We start from the raw sequence: 24,457 nt of genomic DNA on the forward strand, positions 1-24,457 counted from the left end.
TTACCATGAATCCAATATTATAGTAAAAATCCAAAATACATAACAACCAAAAAGTTGGTCATACACTTAACCCATCCAAAATATATATATCTTCAAGAAACTTTGGTCATGGACACTACCACATTAGTATACTCCAATGTCTCCAATTCAATGAGTTGGGCAACTTCGTTTGCAAATCTTGTGAACAATTCATCCATGTTATCTTCCCCAAACTGAACTGACAAAAGAGGTTCAAAAATAGCTCTAATGTACTTAGCTATGAACTCTCCTTTGATTTTGCTATCAAGTATAGAATCACCAACATCCTCATGAAGATTTGCATCCCAACCTATGTTGAAAGTCCTCAAAGTTTGAAGGGTAAAAGATCCTTCTGCTTCAATCACTTGTCTAACTTCTTCAGCAGTGGGACCATATATAGGTAGATCAAAGAAGGCTAATTTTTTCTCTTCAAGTAGACCCTAATCATAAAGAATAAATAAAACAACCTTATTTCCTGTTGCTAGTTTCTAAAGTGTTTCAAATTTCAAGCTTTAACAAGCACGTGTAGAAAATTTTGTTTTTACAGCACCAACTATACACCACAGCGGTAACATCCAATACCACACAATATGCAAAATAAATTATATATAAAATAATACAAGGCGACCTAGTTATAAAACAACATATAAATTATTATAAAATTTAGTGTAAATTCTAGTTTTCAAACTGAGGAATCACAGTTTTCAAACTGTACACAAGTCACTTTTCGTTCTGGAATTCTAAAATGCGATATGAAAATAAAAGGAAATAATTATAAAATGTAATTAGAGTATGTTTGAATTACGGAGAGAATGTGCGAGAATTTGAGTGAGTGGGTGAGAATATGAGAGGAAAGTGAAAAACAGTGTGTTTAAGAATGAGATATATTAGAGTGAATGTTTTAGAAAAAATTATTGAAATTTCCGATTTATTGAGTATTTAAACACTTTTATAAAATAAATTTATTGAAATTTGTGTTGATTTACATATATGTGTTGGTTCACTTTTGGCTAATCATCTGTCAAACCTAATCGCTTACCTCTTGGTCCAAACTTATTAAACTTCTAAAAAGTGATTAAAATTTTATTTTGGTAATATTTTTAAGATGGATTTTAATTGGCTTGATTCATTACCTATGCTTTTAAATTAAATGAAAGAACAAAGTGATGATGAGTAAGAATTTTAATGACACAACTTTGATACGTGGAGGTTTCAATTAAAGACAAAAGTAAGTAGACCTAAAAAATACAAGGTAAATAATCGCTCTATTATAGTTTTTTTTAAATAAAAATTTTCATATTAGGCATTATTATGTAATGACATCTCAGATCTACTGATACATCAAGTAACAACAATAATTTGTAATCACATGAAAAAAAAGTATTATTAAAAAAGAAACAAAAAGAAAGAAAATACAAAAAAAATCTGGGGACTAGACCAAAACACATATATTAACAAAATGATACATAGGTAGACTATACCTATTCATAAAGAATTTTAAGAACAGACTAGATGGTAGCCTATTATACCAATAAAAAGATTTTCTATGAGTAACCCTAAACCTGATTTTCCCACAGTAATTAAGACAAGTATTTCATCGAATACGAAACATCCAAGGAACATTAGTCCTAGCAGTAAACGCAACACAAACCAAAGTAGAATTACATTCCAACCAAACATTAGTAAGCCCCATCTTTTGAACTTCCTCCATAGCATGTATAATCCCATAAAACTCAGCAAGCATAGCAGTCTGAACTTCAAGAAACGCAGAGAAAGCTTCAATAGATTCTCCCATACTCCAACGAAAAATACCCTATTATAGTCTTTAATATATTATATTTATAATATATTAAAATATATAGTAAAAATAATACTTTTAGTTGATTATTTAAAATATTACTAATGTACTAATTGAATTTTCATTACTAACTATTTTTAAATTACCTTTTCTCATTAAAATAAAATACAATATCCATAATATTTATTAGGATTAAAATAACCAAAAGAAATATAAAATAGTGACGAAAACATTGTACTAAATTGTCTCTAAATTGTAATTATTCATAATTTTGGTCCCTAAATATTTTTAGCACAATTTTGATTTATGAATTTTAGATTATTTGCAATTTATTGAATTTTGAATTAATTTATCATGAATTTTTTTGTTAGCAATGGTACATGAAGTTAAGATCGAAGAAAAAACAGTTCTGCATAATTAAAGTGGGTAGTACATGCATAGACTGCTGGTTGTTACAAATGTAATTTGATAATAATTTAATATGTTTTTCAAAGTACATATTAAAAAATATAAGTATACAAGTTTCTATGATAAAGCTTTAAAATCATTATTAAATATAAATTAATTTTATGGACAAAAATAATTAGTCATTTTATTTTTTTAGAATTTTAAAAAATTATTTGTATCTAAAGTAGTTTTTATTATTAATAAAATTATAAATTAGTTTCTAAATTGGTATGTAATTAGCTATCAACTACCTTAGATTCTAAAATTGTTAGCTAATCATTACAAGAAAAATCCAATTTATCTACGGAAGAAATCCATAGGTAACAGCTGTGGGCATCGGTAATTTACCTATGGATAATGTGTCCGTGGGTAACGAAAACAACAGAATGTCCATAGAAGCTTTAACTATTACACCAGTCAAGTTTTGTTGTCATGTTATGATTATTATTATACTTATGAGTATAATTACCAATATTAATATAATCAATAAAATAAAAATTAATAACATTATTCATATATTTAATATCATTATTATTATTAATATTGTTAAATATTGTTAATATTATTAAATATTCGTAATATTAATAAATATTCTTAAAATTATTATATATTCTTAGTATTATTAACTATTATTAAATATTATTATTATTAATATTATTAAATATTAAATATTAAATATTAAATATTATTAATATTATAAAATATTATTAATATTATTAAATACTATTAAATACTATTAATATTATTATATATTATTAAAATATTAAAAATTATTAATATTATTAATATTATTAATAATTGCTAAGACTCGCGTATCAAGGGCTTCTTCGTCTTTGTTCCAAATCTCCACCCTTCGCCGCCGTGAGTACCTGAAACAGAGAGAACAAAGGGCGCCCTCGCGGTCGTTTGCACTCCGACGCTCAAGTTAGTATGGTAGTAAAGACCGTGCACCTCTGTATCGGAACACCGTAACTGTAGTATTCTGAAGGTGCTTTCTAACTAACTTCTCTCTTGTGCTCAAATCACTCGTGTGTACAAACGTGTAAAAACGTCCCAAAATGATTAAAACCCTAAATGTGTAAAAACCCTAAACCCTAAACCCAAAATAATATTAAGTATTATTAATATTATTAAGTATTATTAATATTATTAAGTATTATTAATATTATTAATATTATTAAGTATTATTAAGTATTATTAATATTATTAAGTATTATTAATATTAATATTATTAAGTATTATTAATAGTAATATTATTAAGTATTATTAATATTAATATTATTAAGTATTATTAATATTAATATTATTAAGTATTATTAATATTAATATTAATATTATTAAGTATTATTAATATTATTAAGTATTATTAATATTATTAAATATTACTAATATTATTAAATATTATTAATATTATTAATATTATTAAATATTATTAATATTATTAAATATTATTAATATTATTAAATATTATTAATATTATTAAATATTATTAATATTATTAAATATTATTAATATTATTAATACTATTAAATATTATTAATACTATTAAATATTATTAATACTATTAAATATTATTAATACTATTAAATATTATTAATACTATTAAATATTGTTAAATAGTATTAAATATTTTTAATACTATTAAATATTGTTAAATAGTATTAAATATTTTTAATACTATTAAATATTGTTAATACTATTAAATATTGTTAATACTATTAAATATTATTAATACTATTAAATATTATTAATACTATTAAATATTATTAATACTATTAAATATTATTAAATAGTATTAATATTATTAAATATTATTAATATTATTAGATATTATTAATATTATTAAATATTATTAATATTATTAAATATTATTATTATTATTATTAAATATTATTAATTTTATTAAATATTATTAATATTATTAAATATTATGAAATATTATTAATATTATTAAATATAATTAATATTATGAATTATGATTTTATAATTTTATAATTTTTCATATTATATTAATATTTTTAATATTATGTATATAATTATTATGATAATAGGTGGTAGGTAATAGAGATTCGTAGGTGATAGTTCGTAGGTAACAGAGATTCGTGGGTAATAGTTTGTAGGTAATAGAGATCCGTAGGTAGAAGTTGGTAGGTAATAAGATTCGTGGGTAATAGTTGGTAGGTAATAGAGATTCGTAGGTAAAAGTTGGTAGGTAATAAGATCCGTGGGTATTAGTTGGTAGGTAATGTTGAATTTACTTACGGATTCAGATTCTGCGGGTAATGTCCGTAGGTAATGCTGAATTTACCTACGGACTCAGATCCCTGGTTAAAAGTCCGTAGATAATACGAATTTTTTTTGTAGTGAATTAGATACCAATTAAATAATTGTATACCAATTTAGAAACGAGTTTATATTTAGAAACTATTTTAGATATCAATAATTTTTTATTCTATAAAAATAATATCTAATTTAGTCCATAATTGTTTTTTGTCTCGAAACTTTATTTCTATTTAATAATTTTTTAATAGTGAAGAGTCTATTTTTATATAGGTGAAGAATGAATTCATTGTTATTTTAAGTTAAAGGTTATATGTATATAAATTAAAACATTTTCTCATTTATTTGTTATAAATCACTATCTTTCTAAAATTTTATAATTCACAATTTTGTTAGCCTAGGTTATAATAATATATTTGATTGTTGGACTGAGTTCATAAATGTATACAGAGATTAAATTTAATTGAAAGCGTTAGAAATTACATTTTGATAGATAAACATGGTATATAGATATAAAACATTAAGTTGTGTTACTATTCTGTGGTGAATAAAAGTGTTGATATAGGTATTATTTTGAATAAATCCTAAATTAGCCAACTTATCAGCACACGCTTTCCCTTCACGAAAAATATGAGTAACCCTAAACCTGATTTTTCCACAATAAATAAGACAAGTATTCCATCGATTACGAAGCATCCAAGAAACATTTGTCCTAGCAGTAAACGCAGCATAAACCAAGGCAGAGTCACATTCCAACCATACATTTAGTCCCAACTTTTGAGCTTCCTCCAAAGCATATATAACTCCATAATCAGAAACCAAAGCATTCTGAACGTCAAGAAACGCAGAGAAAGCTCCAATAAACTCCCTCATACCTGGATAACCCCTAGTAGCCCCATCAGTGTTAATTTTAACTCTGCCTGGTGAAGGAAACTCCCATCTAACAGGAAGAGGACGAAGAACTTTACCAGTACGAATATTAATACCAAAAAACTTAATCACACCGAAATCCATCATATCATTCTTCATTGAAGCTTTAGACGACTTTTCCACTAGACAAGTTAAATCTTTAATAACTGAAAAAGCCTTAGAAACCTTAATCTTATACTGAAGATTTGGTTTGGTCAAGGATGATGATACTTTAACCGGGATTCCCTCCCGACACCTAAAGACTCGGTTCGACCAAGGACGCATTCCTTAACTGGTATTCCCTCAAGACCCCTAAAGACTTGGTCCAATCAAGAACGCTCACCTTGATCGGTCATACCGCCCGACACTCAACTACTTAAGATAAATCTTACTTATGGGTGTTCCGACCGATAAACTAGTTTATTATTATAACTTGTACATTATATAAAACAAAAATAATGAAGAATGATCGATATATTGATTAAAGAAGTAGAACGAGGCCACACCTCGACATCGAAGAAATAAAAGAAAAGAAGGCCACACCCTGGCCGGAGGAAAAAAAAAGCGGTAACGACTAAACCTAACGATCTTGATCTTCAACGTCCTCGACAACGCATTCTTCAAAGCCTCTAATTCATCAATGGGCACCAATTGGCCCTCATAGACGTTCTTAGTGGCGTCGAAAGCACTGACCGTTGGTGGCCCATTGTAGAACAGGTAGGCTTGTCGGACTGCGTGATTGAAGCTCTCACTCAACATCACCAAGACATCATCTTGGGTTTTGTCAAGCTTAGCTTCCACCAAGGCCTTCTCGGTCTCCAACACCGAGTTCCTTGCCTTGGCTTCCTCCAACGCCTTTTTCAGTTCGACCACCTCCGCTACCCTCATCTAGCTAAGCTCAAGCACAATGCCAACCTTGGTGATATAATCTAAGAAGACAAACAGATGGCCAAGGACTCAAGATACAATTCACACAGTGAGTAGTCATCTCAGCAATCAAGTCAAGGCCCCACCAAAGATCCGACAGACTTTACCAGAAGAAGAACAGGGCATACACCAAAACACCAACTATTATTTCTTTTGGTATTCTTAAAATAAAAACATGTTGTAAATAATTTGGGCTCACTTTGGGGGTCCAAATAGTATAATAGGCTAGAGTAGGTTCATTTAGCATAATAGGTGGTGTATTTATCATTTTAGCTTGTGCCTAGTCCATTAGGGTTAGAATGTAGCCCTAGCTTCTAGAAGCTATGCCTAAGGGATGGTTTTGACAATGGTCAACACCCTAGGCAACTCCTCTGCCCTTCCTTTTCTACCCTCACTCATCTTGCCCTCAAAGTCACTCCTTCCTATATAAAGGGTTCCTTCTTCCATGTATTTACACATTGAAATTTTAAGTAAAGAAACTCTACTTGAGTGAATTGAGAGTCTGAGTACTCTGAGTTATTTGGGTCTGATCTTGGGTGGGTAATATCCCAAGTGGCGGCTCTAGGTCTTATCTTAGGTGGGTAATATCTCAAGTGGCGGCTCTTGCATCACTCATCTTGGAGACCCTCTACTCCAAGTGGCGTGACTTCCTTTCTCCCCATAAGTTCTCTTCATTTCTTCCCCTTTTCAATTCCTTTTTGTGCCTTCCATTCCCCTTCCTCTATGTTCCTTCATTTTTCACCTTATAATTGTCTTTTCTTTTTACCCTTCTGAAGTGAACCTTCACACTTACTAACCACTTGGTTAAGTTTATGTCCAGTGGGTATCTTCTTAGGGTTCTCAACTTATATTGTTAATCTCAAAATCATAAACAAGAGAAACCAATTAAAATGTGCAATCCTAAAATCAACCCACATCATGTGGTAATCAGAGCATGGTTCAATTTGTGCTTATATTGCTGAGTTGATATTCTGCCTTTAAATTTATGCACATTTTAAATTCTTGATTTTATATTCAAGCAATTTAAATTCTGCCTTTAAATTCCTATCATTTATAGTTTCCGTCTTTTTATTCATTAAGCACTTTAAATTTCGCTTTGTGAATTTCGTTTTCGCTTTGTGAATTTCGTTTTTTGTCAATTTTTTTTTCTCTTATCACTTTTGCTTGCATATGATGTTCTCATTGTTCTAGGAGTCTTTCATCTTTTATACTTATTTTTATTTTAATTGTGAAGAACTAAAACCAAATTAGAAGTTGTTAGATTAACGGTTGATTTAATTCCAAATATAGATTACAAGCGTTCATATAACTTGAATCCCAGTATCTTATCTTTTTTTTTTAAATTGAAAAGTGAATTCCATTTGCATGCACAAAATCATCTGAAAATTTGAATTCGTCAATTCAGGAGAAAAGAAAGAAGAAGCAAAATCAACATAAAATGTTTCAAGTGCATTCACATTTCACTTATAAAAAGGGGTTCTAACTATATGACAAATTACTTTCCTAATTGTGTAGTTTAATTCCACTTGCTTTCTCAATTTCTAAAACCTTTAAAATCTTCATAATGAAAGTTTAAGTAAGTTTCCTCGTATCTTTTTCGTGCTTTTCTTGTTTGTCTTGTTCAAAGTTTTGTCTTCATCTTAATTCCTTTTGGTTTTGCTTTCTTTGTTTTAAACCTTTTTTTGCTTGTCTTTCATTGTTTCTTAAGTTTTTTTTTGGGGGTACGTTGGTGAGCAAATGTAAGAGCTTTGTCATCTTTCACTTGAGGTCTTGCATCAAGTGTAGACCCTTTTGAGTGTGAATCTTTCTTGAGTGATACATGAGAGTGAGAGTTTAACTTGTAATTTTTCAATAATTGTTTGTTTCCTTGTGCAAAATTATGGCTAATTTGTCTTTAGGTGAATGTTTAAAGTTGCAATCGCCTCAAAAGGCACATCTTTTTGGGAAAACTTGCGGATGCTAGGAGACGAATGGCCCACAAAGACAAGGAAATAAGGAAACTAGTGAAAATGTTGCAAAGATTAGAGGAGGCTCAAGTGAGACAAAATCGAGAAAGGAGATGGGAGCCACGCAAAGCTACTAGAAACTACTTGCACTATGGGAGTCAAGAAGACGAACAAGATTGGAGAGTGCATCACTTTGAAGAGAGGCGCCATCAACACCAACCACAAAACCTTTTTTACTGTTTTTAAAATTACCTAGCTTTAGCAGGGAAAGTGACCCCAATTTGTATCTAGGATGGGATGCTTTTTTTTTTTTGATCGGCATCTAGGATGGGATGCTAAAGTAGAACATATTATTAATGTGCTTGAGGTCGATGATGACCAAAAAGTTAAGTTAGCTTCCCTAGTATTCGTAGACTATGCCATGCAGTGGTGGCATCAGGTTGTAATGGACATTAGTTTGAACAAGAGGCCAATCGTGGTCTTTTGGTACGATTTAAAGGAATGCATGCACACGCGATTTGTTTCTCCTCATTATAGGAAGGAACTCTTGTTGAAGCTCCAACGACTTTAACAAGGACCTAAGAGTGTGATGAATACTTTAAAGATTTGGAAGTAACTTTGACAAAAATTATTATGCATGAAAATGAAGAGTCAATGATTGCTCATTTAGTTAGTGGATTAAGAAGAGAGATTCAAAATGTTGTAGAAATTTATGAGTATACCTCTTTGGAAAAATTAGTTCACCTAGCTATCAAGGTTGAATCACAACTTTTAAAGAAAAAATATTTCAAAAATACTCATAATGATGGCTTCTATAACTCAACTTGGAAGGGTAAAAATCAATTTTCAAAACAAGATAATCCTTCCAACTCCTCTTAAGAATCCACTCCACAAAAAGAACATTTTTCTCCTTCTAGGGCAAAATCGCCAACCAAAACCTCAAGTACTAAATGTTTTAAATGCTTAGGTTTTGGGCACATAGCTGCCAACTGTCCAACAAAATGAACCATGATGGTTAAGGGGGGGATAATCGTAAGTGACCATAGTGATCAATCTTCTCGATCTAACTCCCCTTCCCCATCAAAATCCCCAATGAATGTGAATTTCCTTGTGAAGGTGACTTATTGGTGATAAGGCGAATGTTGGGAACAATTCCAAAACATTTGGATGACACATAAAGAGAAAATATTTTCCACACCCACTGCCTTATCAACAACAAGTTTTGTTTCATGATAATAAACGAGGGTAGTTGTGCTAATGTGGCAAGTATAAGAGTAGTGGAAAAGCTTGGATTACCCACTATCTCTCATACAAAGTCCTATAAACTTCAGTGGCTTAGTGCCAAAGGAGAAATCATGGTAAATAAACAAGTCCTCATAACTTTTGATATAGGAAAGTATCAAGATGAGGTTTTATGTGATGTTGTGCCAATGGAAGCAACACATATTCTTTTGGGAAGGGCCTTGGAAATATGATAGACAAGTTCTACATGATGGCCTGACCAACAAAATGTCTTTTAACTTCCAAGGGCACAAAGTTATCTTAAAACCTCTTTCTCCCAAAGAAGTTCATGAGGAAGAAATAAAAATGAAAAACAAAAAAGAAAATGAAAAAGATAACGAAGGAATAGATAAACCAGATTACAATATATCACCTTACACTGCAAAAACAATCATGTTAACCCGTGTCGGACTACAAACTGCACCTCCAAGGTGTTCTTCTTCCTTCTCTTTTTCATTACCCAATAAATCTAAATACTTGATATCTGGGACATTGAAGTTTTGGGATGAAATTCAAACCCCTCCTAAAGGTTCTCACCTTCTAAGAGGATTTTCATCAAAAAGTTCTTTCATCCCCAACATGGCTTGTATCTAGAACTTCCCCTTCTGAACTCCCCACACTTCAGGAACATCAATTTACTTCACATACCAGAATCCACAATATCTTATATGTGAACAAACTAACTATGTTATCTGCAGGAGTTCTAAATTTGAGGTCGAATTATCTTCAACTTGGGGCATGATATAATCCAAGAAGACAAACAAATGACCAAGGACTCAAGAGACATTTCACACGGTGAGCAGTCATCTCAGCAATCAAGTCAAAGCCCCACCAAAGATCTGACAGACCTTACTAGAAGAAGAATGAGGCATACACCAAAACATCAACTGTTCTTTCTTCTGGTCTTCTTAAAAATAGAAACATGTTGTAAATAATTTGGGCTCACATTGGGGTCCAAATACTAGAATAGGCTAAAGTAGGTTCATTTAGCATAATAAGGGGCTGTATTTATGATTTTAGCTTTTGCCTAGTCCATTAGGGTTAGAATGTAGCCCTAGCTTCTAGAAGCTATGCCTAAGGGATGGTTTTGACCATGGTCAACACCCTAGGCAACCCCTCTCTCCTTCCTTTTCTACCCCTCACTCATCTTGCCCTCCAAGTCACTCCTTCCTGTATAAAGGGTGCCTTCCTCCATGTATTTACACATTGAAATTTTAAGTAAAGAAATACTGCTTGAGTGAATTGAGAGTCTAAGTACTCCTTTTTATCTAGGTCTAATCTTGAGTGGCTAGTATCCTAAGTGATGACTCTAGGTCTTATCTTGAGTGAGTGACATCTCAAGTGATGGCTCTTGCATCCCTCATCTTAGAGTCCCTCTGCTCCAAGTGGCGTGAATTCCCTTTCTAATCCATAAGTTTTTTTCATCCCTTCATCTTTTTCCTTCTTTATTTGCGCCATTATCCATTTCCATTTCGTGTTCTTTAATGTTCCTTCAATTCGGTCATTCTTTATCATTTTAGTCTTGTTTCGTTTCCTCTTTTATGTTCTCTTTATCTTCACCTTTGCATCATTGTCACCATTCTCTTTGCCCTTGTGAGTGAACATTCACACTTACTTAACCAGTTTTAAGTTCGTGTCCAGTGGAGATCTTCTTAGGGTTCCCACCTTTAAATTGCTAAAATCCAAAATCTAAACAAAAGCGAAACCTTTAAAATGTGGAATCTAAAATCAACTCATATCACTTGGCCATCCTCAACTCGAAGGATGAAACCGCCTCCAAGGATGACTTCAAGAGCTGGAGGTTTCGGCCAACTCATTCTCTAACCGAGAGTTCTCTTCAACCTTCTGGTTTCGTATATCGGCAACAACCTGAGTCATCACAAGTCTCCGACATTGAATCTCAATGTCGGCCGAAAGCAGCTCCTCTTCGGGGACGAAGGAGAAAACCTTTTTAGTTGTCGGTGGCAGACCGACTTGGACACCCTGTTTAAATTGAAGATCACCCAAAGTAGAGTCAAGGGGGCGATGGGGGCTTCGGGAGCAGGAGCGACAGCTTCAAGGCTGGTTGTGCCGACCGGCGAGGAAGACTCCAACCGAATTGGAGAGGGAGGTGGTGGACGTCTCTCGGTGCCGCCAGGAGGATGAGTGGTCATTGCGATGTTGGCATACTCCCTTCTTTTTCTCTTCCTTCCCTCATCAACAAGAGTTGAGGGGCCAGATGCCTCGACAGCGGAAGGGTTGTCGGCTGCAACTGTTTCCAGGCTATTTTTGCCTTTCCCTTTTCAAGGGTCTTGGCACGGAAGGCAACCATGACATTGCCCGAATAAGGAGCCTCTTTTGTCATAATATCTGCATAAGTAAAAAACACTTAAGTTAAAATATTTGACCGACCGAGACAAAAAACAATGGAAACATACCATAAAAATTTATCCACCGCTGAGAAGACTTGAAAACGATTAATAGTTACTGTGTGGGGAGCCTTCGAGGTAGGTTGTCAAAAAGAGAATAAATCTCCAGTTCCTTGGCTCTTGGAGCCGAACGTGGCCATTCCTTGAACTGGGTGGGGTTCTTGGTCCAATATAGAGGAAAATTAGACCGACCAGTTTCGTCAAAGAAAAGCCTCGAACCCTTGGGCTCAACAAAAAGTTTGAAGAACTTTCCTTTGAAATTTTTGTACGAGGTGGTGTAAGGGCTAAACAAAATGTTACTCGGTTGACTGATAAGTAACAGCCAGCTAACAGGGTTGGTTGGGTGAGAGATATAATTACTTAAGAAAGTGGAAGGAGTTGGAGAAAGGCGAAACATGTTGCAGATAAGGTGAAAATTTTGGAGAGAAGCCCAAGTGTTTGGGTGAAGTTGGGAGGGAGTCACATTGAGTGTCCAATGGACACCCATGGTGAAATCATCAAAAGGGAGAGTGACATGCAAGTCAGAAAAAAAGACAAGAATAAACAAAGAAGAAAGGACCCTCTGAGGAAGACCGACCCATACATATGGTATCGGTCGGTCGACAATAATCAATAGCCAAGATACCATTACTGGCATCCGACTTCAAAACGGTATGCTTTCCTATGAAGAAGTTGATGGATGACCCATCAAGGTATACAAAGATAAACCCGATCACCTTAAGGTGTATCCAATCAAGCCTCGAAAGATGGGACGACTTTTCAAAGGGATCTGATCGGTCGACAACACCTTTCGGGTCATCAGCCCTTACAAAATCCTCCATGGGGGACAACGTTTGAATTGCCCCAATCGACAAGGGCTCGGTTGTGGAGGAGCCAATAGAAGAGGAAGACGAAGACGAAGAGAGAGAAAAGGATGAGGAAGAAGACGAAGAAGACATGACTAACCTCTCGGAATGTAAGGAAAGCATCGCACCAAAATGATTAGGTTTCGATTGTCGGAGCAGGAAAACAGTGACTCAGAACTATAGAGGACCACTATTTATAGTCCTCAAGTAGAGAGGAAAACTAAGCGTCACTCTCATCTCAACCGTTAGATCTCCCTCATCCAACGACTCACACCGAATGGCGCCAAAAAACCTAAGTCATCATTACGCGTCACATCACACGTTCGACATCACCAACGTAACGTTCCACCTCGGGAAGCCCAACCATCACACTAACCTCAGATAAAGACTCTTCGAATTAAACATCCTCGAGCTTGGTGGCAAGAGTAATGGTAGGGTCCGCACGACCGAACATGAGTCTCGGCATCAGGTCTAGATCGACCGACATGACCAATAGCGAGACTGATTAATGACCCCGCATTTGTTAGTCTCCTTTTATTAGGCATGTTAACAACAATGAGACCACAATAATTGTATAAATTAGCAAACTCAAAGGATCAGGTACACAATCATCTAATCCTAAATACTGAGGGTCGAGTGTTGAAGTTTGACTTGAGCGTCAGAGTACCATTTCCAGGTACCATTCGAAGCCAAAGCTAGCAATGAGGAGGAGTGGGAGAGAGAGATCGTGGGAGTTCAGCTGAGAGGAAGGAATGAGGTGAGACCAATCGACCGAGAAGAGGTTCAATCGTTCTCTTGGTTCCAATTAGACAAGCAGATGACCAAAGATACAAAAGATACTTCATACTTTGATTAGTCATCTCAGCATACAAGACAATTAATGCCCCACCAAATATTAAAAGGATCTCAATAGAAGAAGAATTGGAGACCAAAGTATCAAATGTTTTTTCTTCTACTCTTCTTACAAGATAAAATGTTTGTAAATAGTTAGACTCATTCAAATAGAATAATAAACTAAACTAAAATAGAGTGTAGTTTATGTTGTGATTAGTAAATTGGACATATATATATATATAAATAAATACATATGTATGCATATATATATATATATATATACTACTGCTATTTTGAAGTGAGTGCATTCATCAAATCTCGTGGCTTACCTCCTGGACCATGTCGTTGAGTACCGTACCAATTAGCCCCCAAGGAGTGGTCATGTCTTGAGATTTTTCTCTACCAATGAACGTAAGTAACATGATACCACCCGACCTTAGTTCCTCCGAGCGTGATTTAAGAAATAGTTTGAAATCCTTTTCAAATTGCTTCAAGTATGCTTCATAGACTGAAGGAGGGTTGTCACTTGTAATATAAACATTTCCCTTGTTGAGTGGTTCAACTATGTTGGTCGAAGTTGGTGCCTGATGCCATACAAATGTAAACCAAAGGCGTTAACTTAGGGATTGTAAAGCGATATAAAAAATGGAACTATGTTAGCAAACATCCATAACATAATGATAAGAAATGCAGGATTAATTTGGTGCAATTGACCTGAGATAGCCAATGGAGACTGTAGGAGGAATGAAAGAAGTGGATGTAATCATCGGGAAAAAGCCTTCCATAGAAGTTTCCGGGTGTTGCATGAATAAAGCATCTTCCATGATTCTCGTTTTTCTCTTCATGTATTCCTTCGAGGAAGTCAGGGATCAACTTGAAGATGATGTTGAAATCATTTCCAAATAGATCATTCATGTAAATTTGCAATACAGGTGGCGTACTCTGGTTTAAGCTCAAGCTAGCACTATCCATGAGGCTTAGCATATTTGACACAAATAAGAGTGAATTTGTCCCCGAAGAGCATCCCAAATCTGCTACTTTCCAACAGCTTTCTGAAGTTATGTTTGACATCAACAGTTTTACATTATCTTCAAGTATAGGTTTCACTATGCTTCCCACTTTTCTCTACACCAAATTTAATTTCAATTTCGGTCATCATCTTTTTTTTATCAGAATAAAATTAAATTAAGAAGAATACTTAAAGAGAGTCTCCGGATCATCAACAACAAACCAGAAGCAAAAAGATAAAGGCTGTTTCATGCATAAAATATGCAGAAAAATTGCACCAACAAGCACCTACACACCAACATGGATAAGAACTTCAACCTGAAGCTTCTGAATTTGCCATCTCCTACACACCAAAACTCTCCAAAAGTATAGAATTTCTATATTTCTATATTTCTAATGCTGTAACAGTTTTAATTATGTGATTCCCTTCAACAGCATTCCTCATGCACCTTTGACTTTGGTTCACCAACATATCAGTTAACCACCATGCCAAGCCACCATCTTCACATTGACATTCCTTTGACATCAGTACACTTCAAAATCAAAGCTCTCACCCTCCACAGTATCAACGAACATATAACTATCCTTGCTCAAAACCAGAACCATCCAACATAAACTACATAAACTACCCATCCACCAGAAAAAACCTTACACCCTTTCAGACCACAAACATCCAGCCATACAGCTCTTTTTTAAGCAGCCACCCATCAGAACTTTTTTAGCACTATCCATACCAAGGGATCGCACTCCAGTAGGACCAGCACCTTAACTACTTCTGCATAAACCAGTAGAACAAGATCGCTACTGGAATAGCCACATCCTCCCTATCGTAGAAGCAAACAGCCCCATCCCACTATAGTCCACACTAGAACCAAACAGAACATCAAAAAGCCAAACCAGCAGTTCCATGTTTGAGACACAAAGCTATATGTGGTCCAAATGAACCCTAGCTTAGATAAAAAAAAACTGCACATGATGGACCCTTGCTGGAAGCACCAACCAGCAGCCAACGTGCTACTTCTGCCACACTAAACCAGACAACCTACCTTTCTAAAAATTTGGGTTACCATCTAATATGATTGCCATAAACTCTTTTCTTTTTAGCATAATCAGAAAACAAAAAGAAAAACCTCTTTGTATTTTATATGCGTTTTGTTTTCTAAAGCGGAAAAGAGATGATACCTGAAGTAAGGAGTTTTTGATATAGCTGGTTTCTCCCTCACCACCCTTCATGTGAAGCACTCTCTCTGTTGCCATTATGTAATGAATGGACACTCAACAATACTGAAGTCAAACAATTATGTTAGGCTATTGGAAGTGTCAACATTTATATACACACGTTATTGTTAGGATGATTATCCAACTGGTTCTTGCTTCCTTTTTTTTCAAAAAAAAAAAAAAAAACAGACATCACTAAGACTCAACTACAATAATTGGAGGATATTTTTAATTGTTGAGAAACAATGTTTATCGCGAGCATATAAAATATCTAAAGCATATGTCTCGAGATGCACATTAATTCTACTTTATGTAAATAAAAAATATCTGCATGACACATGGGATAAAGTGCCAATATACGACTATAATTTTAAAGTAGAATAAATCAGAGAAATGAAAATTAATTATGTGTTACGTGATGATTTAAATAACTATTGTGAAACAATATTTAAAACAATTTGAAGTGAGAGTTCCTATCATTAGAATAAAAATAAGTAGGCTTAGTTATGTCTTTATTGTTTGAAATTCAAGCAAATTTGTTTCTGCCAATAAAATGAAAATTTACATCGTTTTATCCTCAAACTTCAAAATACATTTCTAGTGTTTAAACCCAAATAACTTATAACTTTGCTTTTAGATCAAAAAATTGGAATAAATCTAATTTTAGTCTTTTAGATTAAAAAATAGTTTTGCAAATTTAAAAAAAAAACATAGTTTTAAGTTAATAATACGAAAATATAAGAATTAAATATGTTTTCGTCCCTATATTATAAATAAAATTGATTTTCGTTTGTGGTGCAAATTTTAGAGCATTAAAATCCTTGTAGTCAACAAATGATTAGATGAGGTCTTTGACAACACACAGACGATGTCAAATTTATTTCAACGTGGCTAATGCAGTGTCAAGTTGAATTTTTTTTTGCGTTTCATATGGCTAATTCAATATAATTCAATCATATTTGCGTTACACATGATGTTGAAGACTTCTTTCTCTCTTCCTTTTTCCCTTCATCTCTCCTCGGTTCACGGACTTCCATCCCACCCCACACAAACAACCTTCATTTCAGTTTCAATCCACCTTCCACCCTTCTCTCTCATTTCCTCCATTCATACCCTAAACCCTAAACACAAACAATCTTCATTTCAATTTCAATCCATCTACCCGAGTCTCATTTCCCATACCACCCCAACCAAATTTTAAAAAATGATTAACACCAACTTAAATGCCTTTTCATTTTCAATAACAAAACATAAAAGGAAGAAAAAGAACACCATGGACATGGGCATTTTGGGTCTTTACTTATTCTTCTTTGTTGGGTCACAGTTTGTGTGGATTGCAATGCGGCTAATTTCAGATTTCAGATTTCAGAGAAAGGGAGAAAATTGAGAAGTCAAGAAGGTGCAGGCTATGCATACATAGAACAAGAGAATTTGTAGGTAAACTTATATCTTGTCTGACTTTTCTAATGGTCGTTGTTTCAAACACTATATGAGAACCATTCTTAGAGAAATCGAGAATAATAAACAAAAATCAGAAGAAGAACAAAAAGATAAATGAAGAATAAGAAGAGCAGACATATCAAGTAATTAGAAATTTGAAAAACACGAAGAACTCAACTATATACACTCACAGTCCAAAAACACTAAGTCATAGGGAATGAGCCATGTGGAACGCAAAAATTTGGCGTCGTCTGCTGCCAAGGACCTTATCCAATCACTTTCTGACTACAAGAACTTCAATGATCTACAGTTTGAATTAGAGACAAAAATCATTTTGGAGTACTAAAAACATATTGAACCCAGAAAATAATTATCTGTTGCTACCAATATTGTACTTTGATCCACTTTTGTATGTAATGAATCATTAAAGTTATCGAGCTTTAAGGATTAAAATATATCTTTTCAAATTTAAGAAATTAAATATTTTTTATTTTAAAAGGAAAAAGTATATTATAACCAAATTTTATAAACAAAAATATAATTTAGTTAAAAACTTGGTAGTGTGGGTAATATAAGTTGAGATTGAGGTTGTTTAATTACCTAAAGTTGGAGAGTTTTGACATGGACATTTGCATCTCGGTGACAAAGATGTTAGACGTTTGTGTGTACATAATGGCTAAAATAAATTATTCAAAGTCATATAGTTCAGCGTCAGCAAGTGTATCGAGTGGTGATATTAAGGGTGATATGGATTGGATTTTTCAAAACCAAATTTAAATCCAAGTCCAAATAAATGGATTGAATTTAAAATTCATATTCATTTTAACTAAATCAAATTTATTTGGATTTTTTAAAAATTTATTTAAAATGGATTAAATCTAGATTAAATCAACTTTGTCATTTACATTAAATCCATTTTGATATGGACACAAACTAATTTGGTTCGAACTGGACCTAAGTCGACTCAACTTGGACGTGGACCAACTCGACTCGACATCAGGCCAGGTCCGAACGACTTGATATCGGTCTGGGCTTGAACGACTCGACATCGGCCCAGGCCAGCTCGGCTCGACATCGACCCAGGCCCGCTCGCCTCGACATCGACCCAGGCCCGGACGAATCCACATCGACCAGGGTTTGGATGACTCGACATCGACCTGGCCCGCTTGGCTCGACATTGGCCCGGGCTCGCTCGGCTCGACATCGGCCCGGGCCCGGACGACTCGACATCAGCCCGGTCCCAGACGACTCGATATCGGCCTGACCGCGGACGACTCGACATCGGCCCAGCCCCGGACGACTCGACATCGGCTCGGGCATGGACGACTCCACATCAGCCCGGGCCAGCTCGGCTCGACATCGGTCTGGGCCCGAACTATTCAACATCGACCCGGGCGACTCGACATCGGCCTGGGCTCGAACGACTCGACATTGGCCCGAACTTGCTTGGCTCGACTTCGGTCGGGCCTGCTCGGCTTGACATCGACCTGAGACTGCTCGGCTCGACATGGGCCCGGGCCCGCTCGGCTCGACATCAGCCCTAACCCGGTTGTCTGAATATCGGCCCGAGTGCGCTTGCCTCAATATTAGACTCGAAAGACTCAAGTCGACATGGGCCTGGACTGGCTCGACTAGACATTAGCATGGGCTAACTCAGCTCGATATCGACCCCGGCCGACTCGGGTCGCCTCAATATCGACCACTTAGCTCGACTTGGCCCAGGGTTGACTCGACTCGACTTTGGCCCGAAATGACTTGGCTCGACTTTGGCCCATACCGACTCGATTCGACTTGGGCCCTGACGACTCAACTCGATGTGGACTTAAGCCGACTTTGCTCAACCTGGGTCGATTTCTCTTGGCTCAACCTGGATCGGGCCCAGTCAAAATCCAACCAAAAATGCAATTTGGATAATCCAAAAATGTATCCAATGTATATCTAATCCATATCCAATTAAATGGAATTGATTTAAAATCCAAAAATATGGATTTGGATTTGAGATAAATCCATTTAAATGGATTAAAACTAATATGGATTTGGATAATTATGGATTAGATTTTATAATTTGGATTTTTTGCCCACCCTTAGTCATGATCATTTATTCTTTATGGGTTGTGTTCCTACTAGGGAGATGAGACCTAGAGAACTATTGAAGTCTTCGTCTTCCTCCTTTGGTCGAGCAGGTTGCGGGGTGCTTAACTGGGGTCCTTCTCGTCTTCGTGCTTCTCCTTCGACTCTCGGTCTCGGGTGAACACCGAATAGGGGGTACCTGCGGGTGATCGGTATTCAGGTAGGTGCACAGTAATAAATGATGTACCTTTCTCCTTGGGATGTGTGCTATTTATATTATTTTAATGGACTTACCTTATTGGGCCTGATTAGTGGAGTGGATCTCACTTATGGGTGTATTACCTAATCCTTAATGACGGATTAGCTTCACTGACCTTGGTTTGAGCGTTAATTGATGTATGTGTCAGTCGGCCTGGCCGACCATTGCGGTTTCTCCTGTCTCGGCCAAGTTTCCATGGTCTGAGCCAAGTTTCAATGGTCTCGGCCAAGTTTTCATGGTCTCGGCCAGGTTTCTCTGGTCTCGGGCAGTTAGGTGAGTCTCGGTCAGGGATATTGAATGTCGGTCTCGCCCATACCAGTACACTTGCCCCCCAGGCTCGAGGACGGTTATGTCCGATGAGTCTTAAATGGTGGGTGTCGGTCAGTCTCCTTGGTCGTGCAACCGTCTCATTCCCCAAGGTGTGACGTGACCTCAGGCAACGTGACATGACTGACATTAATGAGGGTTTTCTCGGGCGGGAAGTGTTGTGGACCGTTGGATCCAAGAGATCTAACGGTTGAGATTGATCCGTCGTTTCGAAATCTGAGGCCCATGCGCCCTATAAATAGGGGTCCCAACAGTCATCCTTCTTCTTCTTCTTCTTCTTCTTCTTCTTCTTCTTCTTCTTCTATTGATCCGTCGTTTCGAAATCTAAGGCCCATGCGCCCTATAAATAGTGGTCCCAACAGTGCCGAGACACTGCGTTTTTTTTCTGTGTGAGTTAAGTGATAGCCGAGCAATCTCTCGCCCTAGCTCTGAGAACTGAGTGACATCTTGCCCACATCTTTAGATTCAGTCTCGCCCTTTTTACAAGGTTAGTTATGTCGACCCCGTCTCGGCCTACATCTTCCTCTTCCGATCATCCTTCCTCTTCTTCTTCTTTTTCTTCTTAACACTCTCATTACTTTAGTGTTTTGTCCTGCGGGCTTACCGAGAGTGTGTGTTTGGGGCAATCGGGCACCGTCCCCCCCTTCTTCTACATGTACGCCTGTTTTTTCTCAAACCTTTATGTCTCCCTCCCCATCAACGAGTTTACAATGGGCGTTTTTCAAGCGCTCAATGTGGCTCCCACCCAGGTTTATCCAAATACCTGGGCGTCCTTTCAGGCCTTTCGCCTGTTGTGTGACGTTATGTGTCTTCACCCCACCTCCTGTTTTTTTCTTTCCTATTATACCTCTCACCCTGCGAAGAAGGCCTCTTAGCATTCTTTGGTCGGTCGGTCGGGCAGCGTGTTGTTTGACTCCTTCGCCCTCTCTTAAAAGCGGTTTAAGGAGCGGTTTTTGAAGGTAATCATTCGGTCCGAGGCGACGACCTGTTTTTTCGACTCGGCCGGTCGGTCGAGGTTTCCTCTTTATTGGACTCGCCAACCTTGCGATTTTAAGGTGTGGCCGAGGCCAACAGAGGGTGATGATGAGCTGGAGGTCCTCTCCCTCTTTGATGCCCTCCCGAGGAAGCTTCCATGTCGGAGGCTGATCGGTGCATATACCGAGGTAGTGCGATGGGCGACCGTTAGGGTTATGAGTTTTTGTTTTAGCTCTGTCGATCAGTCGGTTTTGCTTTTTCTAACACTTGCTTTTTTTTGTTTTGTAGAAATCATGGTGCAGGAACGACCGACAGTTGTGAGCGCCCTCGATAAGCACAGGCAACGGGCGGCCAACCACAAGGGTCGTCGCAACATTGAGGTGCTACCGTCAACAAAGGGTCCGGTGGCCCGAGCTGACAAGGGCTCGGCCGGCCCTTCCTAGAGAAGTCCAAGAAGTGCCCGAGGGATGGTGGAAATGTCACCACCACCACCCGCTCCCCCGGGTCCATGCCGACACCTCCACCTCGCCGAGAGGTGGCCGAGATGGACCGGCCCTTGCCCGGGCGCATGGAGCGTGTGGTCGGGCCTCCCGAGGCCGGTGCTGGGACCGCGATTTTTCAGCTCCAAGAACTCCACAACAGAATGGTGTAGTGGAAAGGAAGAACAGATCCCTTGAAGAATTAGCTAGAACAATGCTAAGTGAATCTTCTCTTCCCAAGTATTTTTGGGTTGATGCTGTTAACACTTCTTGTTATGTGATGAATAAAGTGCTAATAAGGCCAATTCTGAAGAAGACTCCCTATGAGCTCTTCAATGGAAGGAAACCAAACATCAATCATCTCAGAGTTTTCGGTTGCAGCTGCTTTGTCCTAAACAATGGAAAGGAAAACCTGGGGAAATTTGATGAAAAAGCTGATCATGGTATCTTCATAGGCTATTCTCTAAATAGTCATGCATACAGAATCTACAACAAGAGGCTAATGACTGTAGAAGAGTTTTTTCATGTTGTCTTTGATGAAGTGGATCGCAAAAGCATTCAAATCTCGAAGAACAGTGCTGAAGAGGATGAGCAGAACATCAGTTTGGAGAAGCTGGACATCTGTGCAGAAAAACAACTGGTTGATTGCTCGAAACAACCGATTGAAATTCTGCAGCAGAGTGAGTTGCCCAAAGGATGGAGGATTCCTAGAGATCTGTCAATGGAGAACATTATTGGGCAGATAAAAGAGGGTGTTTCTACACGTAGCTTTATCTCAAACTTCTGCAGGCACACTGATTTTGTCTCTCAAATTGAACCAAAGTCAATTGATGAAGCTCTCAAGGATGAAAAATGGGTTGAAGCTAGGCATGAAGAGCTGAATCAGTTTGCAAGGAATGAGGTATGGTTTCTTGTCCCTAAAACAACTGAGATGAACATCATTGGTTCGAAGTGGGTCTTCAGAAACAAGCTGGATGAGGATGGTGTGATCACAAGAAACAAAGCAAGGCTAGTTGCCAAAGGCTACAATCAAGAGGAGGGAATTGATTATGGTGAAACCTTTGCTCCTGTTGCAAGATTGGAGGCTGTGAGGTTGCTGTTGGCTTTTGCATGTATGAGTGGTTTTAAACTCTTTCAAATGGATGTCAAGAGTTGATATGATTCCACTAGCCAAACAGAGATGATTCTTTGACATTCTATGGAATCAACTTGAGTTGGAGATAGCTTAGGCACTTTTAATAGAATTGGATCAATGTTCTATGATTCAAGAACTCACCAAAGCTTGCACTAAACACCAAACTCATATGGAAGATCCATCTATTGCCAATTGAACCGATTAAAATGTGTATAAAAGCAAAAGGACCGAATAGAAAGCTACAATACTGAAATTGAACCGAACAAAACAAAAGAAATGAAGAAGAATCAAATAGAAACAGCCAAGGAGAAGATGAACCGAAGCATATTCAGAAACAAGCTAAAATACCGAATGAAAATGCTAGAAAAGTAAACTAAGACATGTTTAGCTTCAAATGAACATGGAGATGAAAGAAAGAAGAACTTATGGAGATGAAGGACTTGGTTTGGTGATCACGCCACTTGGATGGTGAAGGCTCCAAGATAAGTGAGCTAGTGCCGCCACTTGAGAGAGCCAAATGCACTCAAGATAAGACAAGGTGAAGGAGAAGACAAAGTTCTCACAATTCTCTCTCAAATTGAGTAGAGTTTCTCTATTACCAATTTCAATTCTACATTTTACAAGAGCCACACCTCTATTTATAGTGTGAGGGTGCTGGAAAATAGGTGGGAAAATTCAAATAAAACTCATTTGAAATTCCCACCAAAAACAAGTCCCATGGGAGGTGTGACCTTTTTCTACTATGACACCTCCTAAAAACTACACCTACACCTACTCTCCTAAATCACATGGACAATGTGACTTTATTTTACATATTCATACTCCTTTATTTAATATTCACACCTCCTACAAGAGTAAATCAAATGATGTTCTTTTATTTAATGCTTGGCCTTGCCCCTCATGGGATGGACTTGGGCTTTTTGGGCTTGGGCTTTCTTGGGCTTGGGCTTGGGCCTCATCTTTATTTTATGTCTTCTTTTAATTTTGAGAAGACTAGAAGGAAGAACTTCAAATGTGAAGGCGAATGTCCTCTTCCTTCATTAATAAAAGCCTCATTTATTTGATTCTCATCAAGAGTGCTTTTTTAAATGGCTACATCAATGAGGAAGTGTATGTGGATCAACCATCGGGCTTTGAAGATCATCAATATCCTAATCACGTCTTCAAGCTGAAAAAGGCTTTGTAAGGGTTGAAGCAAGCTCCAAGGTAGTGGTATGAAAGGCTTGGCAACTTCCTTTTCTCACATGGCTATGAAAGGGGAATGATTGACAAGACTCTCTTCATCAAAAAGTCAAATTCTGAAATTATCCTTGTGCAAATCTATGTTGATGACATCATCTTTGGTGCTACATAAGATAGTTTATGTGAAGAATTTGTGGCTGCTATGAAAGGTGAGTTTGAAATGTCTATGATGGGAGAACTGTCTTTCTTTCTTGGATTGCAGGTTAAACAAACAAAGGATGGAATCTTTCTATGCCAATCAAAGTATTGTAAAGAGATTCTCAATAAATTTGAAATGGAGAGTTGCAAGGAAGCAAGCACACCTATACCTTCAAGCTACTACATGGATGCAGATGCTGCTAGAAAAGGGGTAGATCAAACAAAATACAGAGGTTTGATTGGCTCTTTACTGTATCTAACAGCAAGTAGACCGGACATAATGTTTACGGTATGTCTTTGTGCAAGATATCAAGCAAATCCAAAGGAATCCCACTTCAAAGTTGCAAAGAGAATTCTGAAATATCTCAAAGGAATATCAACTGTTGGGTTATGGTATCCTTCTCACTCTCCCATTCATTTAATTGGCTATTCAGATTCTGATTTTGCAGGATGCAAGATATCTTGCTTCTGAT

The 24,457-nt window shown here is 36.5% G+C and overlaps 1 protein-coding gene across 4 annotated transcripts; it reads right to left on the minus strand.

The window, feature by feature from the left end:
- LOC137819267 (putative caffeine synthase MTL2) lies at positions 1–16,016 on the minus strand. 4 transcript variants are annotated; one of them, XM_068623062.2, is made up of 4 exons: positions 15,884–16,016; positions 14,408–14,818; positions 14,023–14,277; positions 1–458 (listed from the first exon to the last, which is right to left on the minus strand). In XM_068623062.2, exons 1-4 carry the CDS (start codon positions 15,956–15,958, stop codon positions 93–95), a joined length of 1,107 nt encoding a protein of 368 aa, XP_068479163.1. In that variant the 5' UTR covers positions 15,959–16,016; the 3' UTR covers positions 1–92. The 4 variants fall into 4 exon arrangements, with proteins under 4 accessions (XP_068479163.1, XP_068479166.1, XP_068479164.1 ...); XM_068623065.2 differs by lacking the exon at positions 1–458 and adding an exon at positions 1,380–1,768; XM_068623063.2 differs by lacking the exon at positions 1–458 and adding an exon at positions 1,449–1,773.
- Between the last annotated feature and the right edge of the window lie 8,441 nt (positions 16,017–24,457).

The sequence above is a fragment of the Phaseolus vulgaris genome, chromosome 10, assembly GCF_051622355.1.
Source record: "Phaseolus vulgaris cultivar YP4 chromosome 10, ASM5162235v1, whole genome shotgun sequence".
NCBI classification, from domain to species: Eukaryota; Viridiplantae; Streptophyta; class Magnoliopsida; order Fabales; family Fabaceae; genus Phaseolus; species Phaseolus vulgaris.